Raw genomic sequence first — 12,322 nt, forward strand, 5'->3', positions numbered from 1 at the left:
TCCGCAGCTAACTAGAGTTAAAATTGTTGCTTATTGAAGAGTAGCTAAAACACCTCTAAGCAGACTTTGACACAGGTTTTTTTTCGTAAATGAATTATGATCATGACAATCCTTCCATCGATAGTATTCGTTCATCATAATCCAGACTGCTTTCTCAGTATTCTACCTTTATAATAACTGAGAAAAACCATAGAGTGTTTACCTCTTCCTTAAAAGCAAAGGATATGGGAGCCTGAATAAGTATAGTATTTTAACTGGCAATATTACCATAAGAATGACCATAAAAATGTGTTAATTTCACTAGGGAATGCAGCTATGCTATAGCTCAATAATACTGCTAGAAACAGAATATTCTCCTTAACAACTTGTCCTGATAAGGGAATTACAAAACAGTACTCCAGAAAATATTTTTTGCTACTCCATCATTGGCTGGCAACGTGGTGAAAGAGTCAGGAAATCGTCCTCACATTTTGTTGCTATGAAGGTGTATCCAATGTTAATAAATTGAACTTTTAATACTTATAGAAGAGAATTTCATAAACAAATCTGTAGGTTGAGAAGTCACTTGTAAAGCCCTCCATATGCAGTCACACATTGCAAAGCCACAGTTTATTTTTATCTACACGTAGGGTATCACCAGCATGATACGCTTCAGCAAAAGTTTGGTAGTTACTAAACATACGTTACTGCTTTTTGAGATCTTCATAGAAAAAAAAGAGCCTGACATATTGGTGCCAGATTTTGAGTCTGTTAGAAAATGTACATTCAATGTTTGGTCTTCTATTCTCGATAATAGATCAAGGTTCACTTCTGGGTAAGGAATCAGAGTAAATAAAGAAAACATTGTACAGTTGCTTACAGTCTACTTTTTTCATATATTGTACACACAGTTCATTGTTATACTAAAGCAAAGCACTTGGTATGTAACTGATTTAACAGACTCCTTATAAGCCCTCAAAAATATATGCAGTGTTTCTTAAAAGCCCATGTTTTGTAAGGCCACGAAAATCTGCTCATAGTTTTGTTTCTTTAAAATAGCATAATTAATCCGATGTTTCCATTTATCGAATGATTCTCTATTGCCCCCTCCATTCTTCACATGATGACCCAATGCCTATCACTGTATCTGTGTAAAGATTGGAGATCTTGAAGGCTTGGCTGTCCCCGCTCTACCTGCTTGTAGCTGTCGAGATCCAATAGTGTCTTGAACTACATTCACAATGAAGAGGAACTTTGAGAGTAATCTCTTATGATAAGCTTGTCATATTTCGGGGAGGATGGGATACAAAGAGCTGATTCTGACACTGGAGAGCTGGGAGATGCGCTCCCAGAATCAATGGAGTCTCTAAAAGGTGAGGGAGGAGTTAAAGCCACCAACTCCTCCAGATCTTGCTTCACCGCTGGTGCCTCCGAAGTACCTTCTTTGATGCTGCCACATGAAGGTTTCCTAGCGGACTGCGATGCACCATTGACTTCAATGGCAGGGAGCGGCTGGATCTCTGCAAAAGTGGTCATTGTTGTAGGAAGCTGGATCTCTCTTGGGATCAGGTAGGAAGAGCAGAGAGGAGTGGCCACCATTGCCCCCGGCGTGGCTGTTGAAAGCATCATAGAGTTCAGCTCGCTGATGTTGGCTGTGAAGCGTGTGACCACACTGCTGATTTGCTCCATCAGAGAGCCTTGGGAGGAACTGCTCCGTTGGGCATGTTCTGTCTGGGCTGTGGGGACATCGTCATCTGTTCGGCTAATGGAGGCAGTCCTGTGGCTCACCGTGCTGATAGGCGATGGGGTCTGTGGCTGGAACTGAGCTGGGTATTGCTCCTCTGCTTCTGAGACGTCATAAAGCATTTTGGCACTGGTCTCTGGAAATGTGGCGCTGCTGCTGTGTCGGCTACTGTCTGTGCTCTTCGAAAAGGGCTTGATCACCGCGGTTTGATTAGGGTTCTCCTTTTTGTTGATGTGGACTGAGAGCCTTTGCCAGAGGTGCGCTCCCCTGCTGCTGCTCTTCTCATTCTGGGCCCATGTGACCGATTTCCCATTAGAGCTGCGAATGAAAATGAGAGAAGATGATGGCTTACATTTAGCTTTTAATCACAAGGACTCACTTTAACTAGCTCATTAAATCACGGACACGGACAGCTGACAATCTGGCACTGATATGTCAGACGCGTTGTAAAGCTGATGGTAAAAAAAAATATTGTGCTACAGAAAAGAATAAGCACTGATGCATGCACCAGTTAAGCAGAGACTACAAGTGGCAATCTGCTACAAGGATGTTTGTCTTGCAATGATTACAATAACCTGGTGAATTAACTTCCCACAACAAATAGATTATCATTACTTCTTTTGTATTTGGGGTACAAAAAGTGACTCTTCAATGGATTAATCTCAGGTAATCCCAAGCTAGAAAAAAAGAAGATCATACTGCCTGGCAACTCAGGGCAACCACAATCTGGCCCAGTCAAGTGAAATTTAATTATATACTGCTTTCTGGAGAAACTGCTGACTTGTATTTAAAAATCCCAGCGGCATCACCTGTCCAGCTTGTCTGAGCAAAGGCTGAAAATAACAACTGGTCTCTTGCCTTATAAATATCACTGAAGAACAGGAGAAATGAAGTTGTGCCAGCCTGGCTGTGATACTTGTATTATAGACATTTGTGTAATAATAGTGTGGCAATTTCCCCTTACAGCTCACCTCGGCCTCAGAACAAAACTCACAAATGGATCATGATGCATCCGCTCTTCCCGTGCACAGCTGGAGGCATCAAAGCAGTGACATTAGCTGGAGACTGAGACTGGTGGGCAGTTTTCATTTTCAGCCTTGGGTCAGATACGTCATTCAGTTAATGCACCCAGGATTTTTAATTGCAGGTCAGCTCAGAGCAGGAGATTGTCCTTGAGGGAAAAGTGACCCACAAACTGTACAAGAGCCATTTTTCTGGCCCAATGGCAGGATGAGTTTTCAGACAGTGAGAAACAGTGGCAACACCCTGCTTTCCCCTCCTCCAAAATTGATCTCCCTTCAGGCCCTCATCACAGGGACGGGCCCATCTCCCCTTACTGTTTGCTCAGAGCCTCCCCAGCACCAAGACACCCCCCTATAAGAGTGAGCGGGTTCCAGATCTCTCTCACACACAGTATGCAACTGCTCCTTTCACCTCTTCCCCTCCTTCTGTCAGACTGGCCATGAGCGTGTGCCTGGGCAAGCCCATATAACGCCCATACATTCACCTGTGACTCTCAGGATTAAAAAAGACCATTAGCAATGGAAATATTTCTCCAGAAAAACAGACAATGACTAAGAAATGACGTCCACATAAAAACATAGGTCCATACATACAAAATTACATACAGGCATGATTTATATACAAAATAACTGAATTTTTAACGAGTTACTTTGGCTTACAAAATATTTGCAACAACCAATTACTGTTTTGGAAAGACAAGCAAATTTGAGATCCTGGTTGTGCTAGGACAAGTTATCTTAAACAATGTGTATTAAAGCTGGAAGTGACTACACTTCAACATTTTAGTTTGTTATGAAATAGTTTGCAGTACTAGAACAATGGGAATTTCGTATAGAGCTTTACAGGGTGCTTGCAGATTGCAGGGAGTTGCTATTGATTCACTGTCTCTTCCAGGGATCTAAAAACTTTCTAGTGAGTGTGAACAAAAGAACTCCTTCTGATATCATATCTATGGTTACAATATATGGAGATACAGTGGATCATGTAACGTGACATACTATGACACCTTTTCTTTACAAACAAACTCTACCAGATGAACACAACCTAAATCTCTAGGGTACTAGCTGTTTGGAAGCAAATTAAGGTTAGGCTGTCCGATAACCTGTGTGGGTGCATAACTGCATAAGGGGGAATTATACCCCATTTCCACTCCAGCAAGCCCTCTTTGCACTTCTACACAGCTCACTGGACATCAGGTCTTCACAAGTAAGTCGATGTTGTGCACCTACAGTTCCCCCATTCCTAGCAAGTGGGTGGGGAGTGAGTGGAGCTTTGGTTCTCTCCCCCACCACCCACAGCATGCTAACCAGACTAGCTGTGCTTTCATGGGGCGGGGGAAGGAGGCTAGTAATATGTGACTAGTATGGATCAGCAGCAAATCACTACCCCCTTGACGGAAGGAGGGAACAGGGAAGGACTTGTGTTTACCTGAAGTATGGTTCCCTCCCTCTGCTGTGCCTGGGGTGACACAGTAATGTGCGACCCCTTAAACAGGGCAAGAAGAAACAGCCCATTCTTATCCTTAGCTTTGATCCATTCTACTCTTCACCATTCTATCATTCTGATTCATAACTAGCGACTGCCACTTTAAGCCAAAGGGCCTGACATGATTCTGGTTCACTCACAGCCAGATGCCGGACCAGCCTTATGCGGTTGTGAAGAGACATAAAGGGGAAGTAAGATGAGTAATATCCCCCCAGCTACCTGCATGGCCTCTTGGGTTACTGTGCTTGGACCAGGTGCAAGTAGACTTCTTGAGCACCTGCACCTCTGTGACAAGTTAGGAGAGAAGCTGACAGAGTCTTGAATTAGAGGGGTGGGAGTGAAGAGCTGAGCCAGCATAGGGAGGGGGGGAGGAGAGAAACTGGGAGAAGTAATTTTCACCTGGGAGAGCCACAGTGGCAAATTAACTCTTTCATGGAGCAGCTGTGACTCTCTTGTGTTCCAATTCCTTCTGTGGGCCAGGCCTGGTTAATGCAGTTGTGCACTGTCCCTTACACAGGGTTAGAGGTAAAGGCTCAATCTAGCTGCATCTGTGGCTAAAAAAAGGACCATTGGCTACTTATGGAATTTTCCTGAGGAATGACTGAATGGTTTGGCCCTTAACTATTTCAAGTCCCTTGTTATAACCAGCTGAATTTAGCATGCATCAAGAGAATAGCAATTTATCCATTAAAAAAAAGCCCAGACATGAAAAGTCAACAGTACATTCGGCAATAATTAGAACATTAATTTCAGACATCCAGCTTCTCTATTATATCCTGCTGCTCCTAATTCCTATTCTATGACCTAATGCAAAATTAATAATGTCATAAGAAGAACTGAGCTTGCTAATCTCTCTGTAAAAGTAATTTGTTTTTATCTTTTGAGGGCTGTGTGATGCTTGGTAGGGCTGTGTGATGCACCTTGTGATTGGGGAGTGAAGGGGCAGGATTGATTAAAGTATCACCTTTTCAATTCCTACTCCAACTACATAGTGCCAAGTTAACTAAATCACACCACAAAGTACACATTTTATAGAGAAATAACTAGATAAACATGGACGACATAGACCATGATGCCTGCTAATGGAATATCACAAACAGTTGTTTACATTTATTGGGCCAGACTATGCCATGTTCTGTTGAGTGATGGGAACCTTTTGGACAGTGATATTCTAGATCAGGGATTCTTCTTACTAAGAAACTTTGCTTCCTCTCAGTTTCTCTCATGGGGACAGTATATTTACTCTTTTCAGCTCCCAGACGAATGCCAAAATGTCTTGTAGAGTACAGAAGATATATTAATATGCTACTGTGTTGTGCAAATCTTTTGGTTCCGCTGTGCTTCACTGGATGGGTCATTGATTACAATGCAGGGATGCAAACTTCGAGATAGTGCCACAATATACAGCCCACAATGCACATTGGGCACTTTTTTTTTTTTTTTGCAAAGAAAGGTATTTAGTGGTGGCACATTTTTGTGATTTTTATTTCTTTTTTATAGGGTGCCTAACTTCAGTTTTATATACTGAAAGATCTCCTCAAAACCTGTCGCCTAATAAATTTTATTCTCAGCCAGTTTGGCTTACCATGACCTAATGTGTACAAGAAATTTAAGGCTTTAAATGGGGTCTTTGAAGTCCCTAACATTCACATCTTCCCTCTCCAAGTGTCCACATCTTCTGGTAGAACAATAGCTTGTGTACATTCCTATTTCTCTTCCACTCGTTATTTTCTAAGCTTCTAACTGGGCTTTCAATATTTTTTTATTTATGACTAGTAAACCAATTTCTTTAAGAAAAAAAAAAAATAGAAATGAAGCCAATACAAATGAATGTTTTCCCCTCTATATTTTCTGCTTTACTAATTTAGCAAATGTTATTTTGCCCTCTGTTGTTGTTGATGTAACTGAAATTCTGCATTGTTTTGCTCCTTGTGTTTCTCGATATCTAAAAGAATGTGTAACGCTCTTTAGTCAACTGCCATTATAGAATCAGCAAAGGAAGCACGAGGGCAGTGACTGTGCTTTGTGGAGGGGATAAACGAGAAGGAAACATACTGACAGTCACATAAACTGGAAACTCTCTGTTAACTTTATAGCAAGATTGTCATTCCCATGGATTACTTGAGCTTGATATAAGTAATTTGGTGAAAGGTTCTTAGTAGTACTGTGTGGATATACTGTCTTCCTCTCTTATTAATAGTGGGTAATTTATTGTACGCCCGTGCAAGCTGAAAAGAAGTCATTTATTTTCTTACTAACATCTGTTGGCCACAGTATGTAAATATACATAAAACCCATGGAATTCCATGTTTATGAGACAACCTAAAACAGAGAGCTACACATTTAAAACTGTACATTTCTTGAAAGCAGAATAAAATGAAATTATATTTTTAAATGCTGCCTAAAACTGTACCGACCGGATTCAGTCCTCAGTTACACTGTTGAAAATCCAAAATTATTTTGCCGATTTCAGTGGTGGATTTCTGGATTTCTTATCCAAGTCTTGACAAAGTCCTGGTCTGCACATAAACTTTCACAGAAATGAAAAGGTCTCCGTTAAAACTGGTTTAGCTATTTTGGTGCAAGTGTAGGTATGGACAGTCTTGTTTCTGGAGAAAACTCAGTTAGCTAAGGTTGGCACCTAAATTGACTTTAGTCATTTCTATTCCTAGCCTAGTGTGCCCACATACAGACTTGAACAGAAATAATCATATTATTTTATGCAACAATGTAGTTAGGGCATTGTCTTACTCCATCTGTTTAATCAGAGACCTCTCCAACCTTCAGCCAAGAAGGATTCTTCAAATGCAAAGAAAACGGATAACAAGAGTCCCTTCTCAGAGTTCTCTGCCGCTACCTTTTTGAAGACCTCTCTAAATAATCATTCTCCCTGAAAAAGTGGTGAATGGTATTAGCTACTTTATCTAGTAATTGGCTTTCCCTGACTGGAGCTTTGTGTGTGTGTCCTGGCATTGGTCACTTGGGCAATCAGCAATTTCAGGTTGATAGAAATTTTGAAATGGCCTAAGTTCCTTTATCCTTTGAAGACTGCAAACCATCCAACTTCTTGCACCATGCTACAGACACTTGGGTGAACTAAAAGTGGCTTATATGGACAGCTCCAGTGAGCCCACAGAGAATGTACAGTTTCTTGAGAGCGTCGTCTCAACCTTTCTGTCCACTTGGTCTCTTAGAAAACGGCACTGCCGGCAATGACCATTTCCTTCAACTTGATGGACAACCAAAGGAATCCTGACCATTTGCACTGTAAAGCTGATGCTTCTAGATTCCTTTGGAATTTCTGTGTGGATGGCTTTGGTGGGTTGCTATCTATCTGTTTTGCCCTTGTCCTGAATTACTCTGTTATCCAGGGTTGGGCAGAAATGTACCCTGGATCCTGCTCTATATTTCTCTGAATCAGTCTCAAGGAGTCCCTCTTCTCTGAGGGAAAGATCTTTCCAAGAAAGTGTGGACGTCCAGGGAAAGAAGAGATGAGGAATTTCTTTGTTTTTTGTTTTCCTCCTTAGATGTAATGAATCGTTTGAATGCTCGGGATCGCTTTTGAAGGAAGACCCACACAAGTTCTACAGTGGGAATAAGCAGATAAGCCCTTTCACTGCTCATAGGATATGCCTCTTTTAAGGGTCCTTTTACTTTTTTAAGCCAGCCTCAAACCACACTTTTGAGCAGGGCTCCCTGAAGTGTAGGAATGAGGCCTGCTTGCATGTGTTACAGCCATATTCAAAACAGTACCTCTGAGGAGGGAGAGGTCATGGGGCACAGGACAGAGGAGAAGCACCTCTGATGTCCTCTACTGGCATTACTCACCTGCCCTCCTTAATCGCGTGTGGTTGTTGGCAGGTGGATTAGTCTGGTTTTACTGCTGGTGGTCCTACTTTGCATCAACTGAGCTGCTGTTGGGATCAGTCTCGGAACGAGTGCATTTTGGCTCAGTGCCAGGCCCCCTGTTCTCTTCAGCTGCTGCTGCTGCCTGCTGAGCGCTGCTTTGAGGAGGCTGTTCTGTAGAGTCGTCCTCATCAAATTCCAACAGCCTGTGGGACCTGCGAGCTGAAGACGCAGGCTGGGCCTGAAGCTGAGGGGAAAAGAGAGCCCCTGTACCTGGAACCTGAGTGGTCCCCTGCCACAGCTGCAATCTGGAGCTGCCCACCCACTGAGCTTCCCCAGCTGCGGAGGAGGAGAGAGCAGTAATTGGGGGAGTAGCAGGAGAGGAAGCGGAGAGCAACAGAATTAACATAGGATGGAAGAACAAAGTGTTTCACTGCTGAAGTAGTGGAGAGGTCTGAATGGAGCAATCTATCCACCTCAGCAAAGGCAAACATTTCTGGCAAGATACTAGTGGGCAGGCCCCCTGGGCTCACCCTGATTGACAGCTCCAGCTGCCTCTGAACAATCAGCAGGAGAGCAGTGGTGGCAAGTGTAGAGGCACATCCCGTCTAGGCTGGTTAGGATTTTAATGATCAGCTTTATTAAACACAGCAAATAAAGTGAATAAATAGTCACATCATTATTTCCCCCATAGAATCACAGAATCATAGAATATCAGGATTGGAAGGGACCTCAGGAGGTCAGCTAGTCCAACCCCCTGCTCAAAGCAGGACCAATCCCCAACTAAATCATCCCAGCCAGGGCTTTGTCAAGCCTGACCTCAAAAACCTCTAAGGAAGGAGATTCCACCACCTCCCTAGGTAACCCACTCCAGTGCTTCACCACCCTCCTAGTGAAAAAGTTTTTCCTAATATCCAACCTAAACCTCCCCGACTGCAACTTGAGACCATTACTCCTTGCTCTGTCATCTGCTATCACTGAGAACAGTCTAGATCCATCCTCTTTGGAACCCTGTAGAGGTCCCGGACTCACCCCTGCGGCGCTTCCTACTGGTCGTCCAGGGAATTAGCTCACCAGCCTCTGGAGTGCCCTCCGCAGGCCAGTGATCTGCCTTGTCATCTGCACTGGCCCCCGTGTCCCTCCCAGGACCCCGGTGCCCCTTGCTCTGGGTGCTGCCCCCTGGCAATACCCACACATGCTGGGTCTCCCCTCCTAGGGGAACCCCCACCCCCTATCCCCACCTTGCCTCAGCACTAGGCCACTGCCAGTCACCAACTAGCCCCTGCTCCCTGGGGCAGACTGCAGTATAGGCCACTCATCACTGGCAAGGGGGGTTTGGACCTGCTGCCTTGGCCTAGCCCTGGGCTGCCCTCTGCAACCCCCAGTACCCCTTGGCCTAATACTAGGCCGCAGCCTGGGGCTTTCCAGGCTGGAGCTTCCCAGCTCCTCAGCCTTTCCCCAGCCCTGCTCCACTCAGGTACTCTTTGTCTAACTCCCTGCAGCCAGGCCCTTCTCTCCCTGTACACAGAGAGAGACTCTGCTGAGCGCCTGGCTCCCAGCCTCTTATATAGGGCCAGCTGAGGCCTGATTGGGGCATGGCCCCAGCTGCAGCCACTTCCCCCAATCAGCCCAGTAGCTGCTTGCTCTCTGGGCTATCTCAGGCCCTTCCAGGCAGGAGCAGGTGTCCACCCTGCTACAAACCCCCTTTCAGGTAGTTGAAAGCAGCTATCAACCTCCCACCCCCCTCATTCTTCTGCAGACTAAATAATCCCAGTTCCCTCAGCCTCTCCTCATAAGTCATGTGCTCCAGCCCCCTAATAATTTTTGCTGTCCTCCGCTGGACTCTTTCCAATTTTTCCACATCTTTCTTGTAGTTTGGGGCCCAAAACTGGACACAGTACTCCAGATGAGGCCTCACCAATGCCGAATAGAGGGGAATGATCACATCCCTTGATCTGCTGGCAATGCTCCTACTTATACAGCCCCAAATGCCGTTAGCCTTTTTGGCAACAAGGGCACACTGTTGACTCATATCCAGCTTCTCGTCCACTGTAACCCCTAGGTCCTTTTCTGCAGAATGGCTGCCCAGTGACACTCTAATTCCATTGTCATAAGTAGCTCACCAGTGACATATCCATCAAGCCATACAGCTTAAATGACTCCTATGCTGTGTGCTTTGTAAACATAAGAGGTAACCAAACAAATCAGACTGGAAATAAACACTGAATCATGCAAAGCAAGCATCCATTTTGTCCTAGCCTGTGTTCCCGAGGGAGCTGTGCACCCATTGCACTTTCACTGCAGATCTGTCACGTGACAATGGCAAAGAATAAAAAAGAGTTGCTTTCTGCTAACACTGAACAAGGAACTTCGTTCATATTATTCCTCAACACACTCCCTGTGACCGAGAGACCTCGGGAAGAGACACCATAGCAGAGATACCCTGGGTCTGGTATCTACATACTAATTCACCAAAGAGTGCCATGTAAAGTCTCTACTGAAAGCCTGGGTCACACTGGACCTCATAATCATTGCAACATGTATTTACAGATGACATGTAAGGAGTTATGTATCTATACGGGAAAAATATATTCTCAAGGCCAATTATTTGGGGCTGGAAACAGGCAAGAGATGTTTATCTATCTGTCTGGCTACATGTACATTGAGTATTGTATGGTTCACAATAGGTGCCAATTTACAGCCTGAGCAAAACGCTAAGGCAGGGATTGTGAGATTTTTCCAGAGGGGGAAGTTACAGAAAGAAATAAATCAGCAAGAGGAAGCCCTGTTTACAAGACAATGGATTATTGGAACTATATCTAAGACTGCAAAGAGACATCCAATTATCCTTCACTGAGGAGACGAACTGCCAGCGTGCTCTGTCTCTTATGAACGAAGGGTCACAGCCTGCCTGGTTGAAAACCACTGTAAAAACTTTGGGTGAGCTAAACTTCATTAGCCCAGGAAAATATCTGGTTAGTTCCATTTAGGCCCCAGAAAGTACGTTATGATTTTATTTTACATGTAAACTATTTGTTTTCATTATTTCTACTTGCTTCTTCTCAAGTCTCTGTTCTTGTTAAATAAACCTCTTCTTGTATTTACTGTAACAGCTCTTAGATAGATGGAGTTGAGCGGAGTAGTGATACTGAGGTGTAACTGGTAAGCAGGTGTGTACTATTCTTAGAGAGGTTTCAGAGTAGCAGCTGTGTTAGTCTGTATCCGCAAAAAGAACAGGAGTACTTGTGGCATCTTAGAGACCAACAAATTTATTAGAGCATAAGCTTTCGTGGGCTACAACCCACTTCTTCGGATGCATATAGAGTGAAACACATTGAGGAGATATATATACACACATACAGAGAGCATGAACAGGTGGGAGTTGTCTTACCAACTCTGAGAGGCCAATTAAGTAAGAGAAGGAAAAAAAAGACAACTCCCACCTGTTCATGCTCTCTGTATGTGTGTATATATATCTCCTCAATGTGTTTCACTCTATATGCATCCGAAGAAGTGGGTTGTAGCCCACGAAAGCTTATGCTCTAATAAATTTGTTAGTCTCTAAGGTGCCACAAGTACTCCTGTTCTTTATTCTTAGAGAGTAGCAGATCAGTGAATTCTGAGAGTATTCAGAGGAACAGGGCCTGGCTGTTCGGGAGGGATGGTTGGAGAGGACCTATCACTGACCTGTACAGAGAATGCAGGGCCTGCGGAGGCCTGGAAGGCAGTGCTTGTGTTGCCAAAGGCTGGTGGAGTTGGGGAACCAACCCACAGCAGCCACAGACAAGGCTCCCTCATGCTCAGGGCAGGTGGTAGTAAGGTGCCTCACAATGCTGGGTGCCCCCGGGATGTGTTAGATTCTTTGTTATGCTGGCAAGCTTGTACAATCTTCTGCACACGTCTAGGGTCCACCCTATAAAAACTGATGGCTGAGATTTTTATATCAGCCTGGGGGATTTGGACACCCAGTTCCTGGTAATTTTAATGGAAACTGGGTATCCAAATAACTTAACAGATTTGAAAATCCCAGCCAACATTGACAGAGCAATTTTCATCCCAAAGGAACCCAAAGCAAATTATAAATAGATATGCAAACCACCGAGGCAAATCACAGCATCTGTTTTAACAATGCATAGCTGTTTAGGACAGGAAGTGAAGTATCTAACTGAAACTACCAGGGGATTTCTAGTAGGCCTAATATAATTACCCAAGCTGGAAATTGGTCAGGACCCCAGAGTTAACATT

General features: G+C 44.1%; 1 protein-coding gene across 4 annotated transcripts in view; it reads right to left on the reverse strand.

Annotated features, from left to right (window-relative positions):
• Positions 1 to 1,215: 1,215 nt before the first annotated feature.
• The window catches only part of GRM5 (glutamate metabotropic receptor 5), a 331,468-nt gene continuing 320,361 nt past the window's right edge, over positions 1,216 to 12,322 (reverse strand). For 2 of the 4 annotated variants that reach the window (XM_024215245.2, XM_024215244.2), the window contains one exon: positions 1,216 to 2,041. In XM_024215245.2, the coding sequence (XP_024071013.2) occupies positions 1,216 to 2,041 (826 nt within the window). The remainder of the gene's footprint in view (positions 2,042 to 12,322) is intronic. The other 2 variants (XM_024215246.2, XM_024215247.2) reach the window with 2 other exon arrangements.

This window comes from Terrapene carolina, unplaced genomic scaffold (assembly GCF_002925995.2).
Source record: "Terrapene carolina triunguis isolate 2854851 unplaced genomic scaffold, T_m_triunguis-2.0 Scaffold97, whole genome shotgun sequence".
NCBI classification, from domain to species: domain Eukaryota; kingdom Metazoa; phylum Chordata; order Testudines; family Emydidae; genus Terrapene; species Terrapene triunguis.